Below are 5000 nucleotides of genomic sequence, written 5' to 3'. Positions count from 1 at the left end.
GGAGTAATTGCACATTCAGAGTCCACAAAACCTCCACCTGAAGTTGCACTGGAACCAACCTGCGGCTGCATGTGAACACGCTCACGTGTGAATAAAAATGTTTTGTCTAGTTGTGAAACGATGATGAAGTTTTCTCTCTGTGGAGACGATGTTCTGATGGTTGACTTCACTAAATGAACCTTGTTAGCATTATTAGCTCCTCATTTAGCCCAGAGGATATGGTTGGGTGCAACCTTATTAGCATGAAGCTAATTGTTCCCATTGGTTACAATTAGGAAGGCTAACAATGCTAACATGTCACACTGTTACAGACTGTTCTACAGAGCTGACCTCGCTGGTTCCTCTTGTCCTGTGCCATGTGTGTTCGTCACGCTAGGCTGTATAAACGTGTGTGTGTGTGTGTGTGTGTGTGTGTGTGTGTGTGTGTGAGTGAGAAAGAGAGAGAGAGAGAGCTTTGCTCGTATCAATGTGTCTGAGTCTCACCGGTCTTCTTCTGTCTTGTCCTGTGCTTTCTCTCTCCTTGTGTGTGTGTGTATGTACGTGTGTGTGTGTTTAGCTATCGGTGCCCAGCGAAGGAGGAGTCCCAGCGCCGTTGCCTCGGAGATCTTCGAGCCTCACCTGGGCAGCCACATTTTACAGGTAGGACGTCTTCAAGGTTCAAGGTTCTGCTGATATGAACACACCTGTGGCACTTTTTGTGTGCAGCTTCAAAGACTCTCATAGACACCTGCTTAATGTCAAGCTGGACACACACACACACACACACACACACACAGTCACGTGTTTGCTGTCCTTGTTACGTGTGTTAAACCACGTTAGCATCGTTAGCAGCAGTCCCCTGGTGATAGCGCTGCTGTCTTTGCTGTGAAGTAGCTCAGGATCGTTTGGACTGATTCCCAGAAATCTGATGTTCACGTTCCCCAGAAGAGCAGTTCCTTTATATCTGATCAGCTGATGTTTCTCTGTGGCACCATCACTGCGTCAGAATCAACCTAATGCTAATGAAGCACCTCACGTTTCTCCTGTCAGAGCTTCTGACCTCCACAGCGTCAAACAGCATCATGCTAACATGCTAACATCACACACAAACATCACATATTAAACATTTGCACGCTGACTTGATAAATGTTATTAAAAATGTCCAGTGTTTACATTTATAGAAATAATAATAAATAATTGGCATCAGAGAATGTTGATTTGTCTGTGTGGTATTTTCCATGCAGAATAGAAAGTTTGGGAAATATCAGCATTTGAATTAATGGAATATTTGGAGCCAAAAATCATGTTTCCAAGCCTGAGATCAAGTCTGAATAAATAAATGATATCAATCTTTCCAAAATGTGTCACCGTTTTCACAACGCCAAAACAAATGAGCGACATTTTTTTAAATAGTCATAGAAAAGGTGGTTTGCATCATCCGGATTTTCACATTTTGTAAGATAATGTGGAGTTACAAAAAAGAAAGAGAGCAGGCCGTGTCCAACAAACACTGTCCACTAATCTGTTCTAATCTGTCAGATTAGCTGGAGCAGATCTTTGATTAGCATCAGGGGAATTAGAAAAACAAGCATTGCTGACTCAGAGAGAGATTTCATCCCCTCAGAAGAAGAATTAAAGCAGAGATCAAGATGGTGGTTTATGGTATGTTATCATGGAGGATGAACACCATGAACACGTCAGCGTGATCTCATGATTCAGCTGAGTTTAAATAAACCCAGTTTAGCCTGGTAAACATTAGTGAAGCTCTGGTAAAGATCTGATGAATCATCATCATCATCATCATCATCATCGGCTCTCGGTTTATTTTCTGATATTCCAAATTCCTGATTCCTCTGATGCTGTCACAGTTCTTCTCAGAATGAGCATTTTTCACCATTTTGATGTGTGAATTATTCCTCCTGATTTGCGTCTGAGCCGTTCTGGAGCTGAATTATTCCTCCTGATGTACCTTCACACTGTTAGCGCACTGATTCCTCATAATTCACCCTCAGATTTTTCACCGCAGCCGACTTCAATTATTCCTCAACATCCAGCTGCTGCCGCGGCTAAGCTGAATTATTAAATGGAATTATGAAAGTATGATAATGACCGGGTTATCGCTGTTCGCTCCCTGGGGTTTGTGTGTGTGTGAAATGTGTGTGTGTGTGTGTGTGTCTTGTAGTTTTAATCCCTAACATGCTCCACTCCTTATCTGTTTAACATACAGCCCAAAGGCTGAGCTTTTAACATCACAACCAGGCTGATGCGATACCACAGCTGATAGAGGCAGCTAATCTGTGCGTGTGTGTGTGCACGTGTGTGTGTGCGCGTGTGCGAGTGTGGGTTATACAAGATGCACTATTTGTAAGTGTGCATCCATTTCTGGGATGATTTTGTAAACCTCCAAAAGTCTTTTTCATTGTTTGTGTGATAAACCTAGAAAACATGTGTGTGTATCTGTGTGTGTGTGTGTGTGTGTGTGTGTGTGTGTGTGTGTGTGTGTGCGTGCGTGCGTGCGTGCGTGTGTGCGTGCGTGTGTGTGAGAGTTACACCTGATTATTATTATAATCTTGCTGACACCAGTGAGCCTTCGCTGTGTAGAAATCCACACTTTTCTAATCTTCTTGTACTTTTTTATCCCTTTATCATCTTCAAGGATCCTGACAGAAAAGTTGCTCTCAGATATGAAGAAATCATTCCAAAGTGAAACATCCGCCCCTGATAAACACTGACGCTGACCGTCTGTGGCTGTGACGCACATTACTGCCGCCTGTTTCTCACACTGCTCACATTAGAGATTGTTAATCGTCGCCAGTGATTGAGTTGAGGGTTGAGTTGGACAACCAGAAATGAAACGATCAGCTGATTAAATCAAATTAAATTGACTGTTGGACTGCTGATCGGACAAAACAAGGAGATTTTCGCTCTATTTCCTGGGTGGCAAAACGCTGTGTAGGTGCTTTAATGGTTGATTATATTTAGTATTAATAAACTGAGTGTGTTCTTAAATATATGCGGTGAAGTAAACTCTGATTTAGCTTTAAATCACCGCTGAAGCAGCGTGTCCTCGTTACTGGAGTTTCATTGGCTGTCTGAAGCGCCCGTCATCTGTACAGTCAGTTAGAACTGGCTCGACCTTTCATGAAAGAGGAGAGGGAGGTGCATCCTTCCAGAGCAGACTCTTGTTGGCCATTGAAGGCTGTGGCATGTGATGATGTGAGGATCCTCATTGGTCAAAGGTCAGAGGGCCGCGGCGTTTCCTTCCAGACTCCAGATGCGGGGTGACTGCACAGACGCCTGGTGTCTCGCAGGTGTTTCTAAATACAGAACAAACACTGTAACTGGTCCAGAGATGAATCTGGACGAACTGGTGTCAAATCTAATCTGAGCTGCTCCCAGTGTGAACACCACGACGGTCATACCGGCAGCCAGAGGGCGCTGTTCCCGAACTGAAACAGCTGCTGACGAGAGGCAGAACCAGATGGAGGAGGACGGCGTGCGTTAGTGCTGCGTCCAGCGTCCATCACATGTCCTTCTCTGTCTGTCCTGCTTTAATCCTGCAGACAGCAGAGAGCAGCGTGTCACCTCCCTCCCCTCTTCCGCCGCTCTGCACATCACGTTGTCGTGTGCGGGTGTTAACACGAGGCTGGAACAGCCGCCGCGCATCCGCTCACGCTGCGCTGAGCATCGCCGCCGTGTCGAGCCCGCGTGTGTTAACACCTTGCTCTGATCCTGCAGCTCGGTACACTACACATCCCATAATACCTTGTTATAATCCCTGGAGAGTCTCTATGACAACCATATGAGGTCGATCCCGAGGCAGATTGAAGCAGCTGTGAGATTGGAAGTGACATGAACAGTGTGGGCCTCCCTCACCTGTGTGTGTGTGTGTGTGTGTGTGTGTGTGTGTGTGTGTGTGTGTGTGTGTGTGTGTTTGCGTGTTTGCGTGCGTGTGTGTGCGTGCGTGCGTGCGTGCGTGTGTGTGTGTGTTTGCGTGCGTGTGTGTGTGTGCGTGTGCGTGTGTGTGTGTGTGTGTTTTAAAATGAAGAATAAGAAATGTCCACATCTGGTTTATTGGACCTGTTTGTGCTCCACCAGTGAATCTGCTGACGTGGTGACGAACACTTTGTGCTTCCTGTAACTTCACAATAAAAGCAGTCGACCAGCTGAATGCTTTTAATGCTTTTAATGTGAAATAGCAGGTTGTGTTTGTTTTGCAGCTCCAAACCTCAGATTCAGGTTCAGCTGTAGAAACAGAACTTTCTCTCTGGTCTCCAGCAAATTCACTTCAAAACTTTCACCTTTTTTTAAATCTCGATTGATCTTAATCTTCTTGATCTTCTTGATCTTCTTGAACTTTGCGTCAGTTTCTAAAATGAACTAATTATAAATCTTAGGACAGATTGAGCCCGAGCGCTCACAACATGACGAGTCAGTGTCAGCAGAGATTATTCCATCGATGGCAGGAGACGTCAGTGTTTGTGACACCTTCTCTTCTCACAGCGCAGGAACGTTTCTCAAACGTATCTGGACAGTTTTTTTTTTTTTTTTTGCAGTAGATTAAAAAAGTCTTTATTTAGTTTTTTCATGGAAACAGGAAGTGAGGTCACTTTGCGTCTGTTCAAAGTCGTCCAGGTCTCAGGATGAAGGCGCGTATGCCACTGGCGTGCTTCCATGCACGCCTCCTCTGTGTACGTACATTATTCCAAAGTGTGTGTCGACATCATCGTGAGCGCGTGTTTGTGTGTCTGCGTGTGCGCGCGTAGCCTTTTCAGCGGAGAAGCAAGGCCGACGTGTTGGTGGCAAATTGGCCTCATTAATCTCCCGCTTAATTGATTGTGAGAAGTTTGAGGATGACATTTTAAGAAAGCGTGGCGGACGGGGCGCCGCGTGATTGATTTGGCTAAACCGCAGCGCTAATGAATGCCAGCCAGTCACTTAGGTGGTGGAGACCAGACACTAATTTCAGAGAGATTAGGCCAGAGAGGTTGATAACGCTTAATGAAGAGAGAGAGAGGGAG

General features: G+C 45.3%; 1 protein-coding gene across 1 annotated transcript in view; it reads left to right on the top strand.

Moving 5' to 3' along the window:
* Nucleotides 1-5000, top strand: part of npas3 (neuronal PAS domain protein 3) — a 250336-nt gene that overhangs the window by 146404 nt on the left and 98932 nt on the right. Inside the window, exon 4 of the mRNA XM_076748704.1 lies at nt 557-639. Coding sequence (XP_076604819.1) covers nt 557-639 — 83 coding nt within the window. The remainder of the gene's footprint in view (nt 1-556; nt 640-5000) is intronic.

The sequence above is a fragment of the Chaetodon auriga genome, chromosome 14 (genome assembly GCF_051107435.1).
Source record: "Chaetodon auriga isolate fChaAug3 chromosome 14, fChaAug3.hap1, whole genome shotgun sequence".
NCBI lineage: Eukaryota > Metazoa > Chordata > Actinopteri > Chaetodontiformes > Chaetodontidae > Chaetodon > Chaetodon auriga.
Note: the sequence above shows the minus strand (reverse complement) of the source record. Positions and strands in the feature narration are given on the sequence as shown.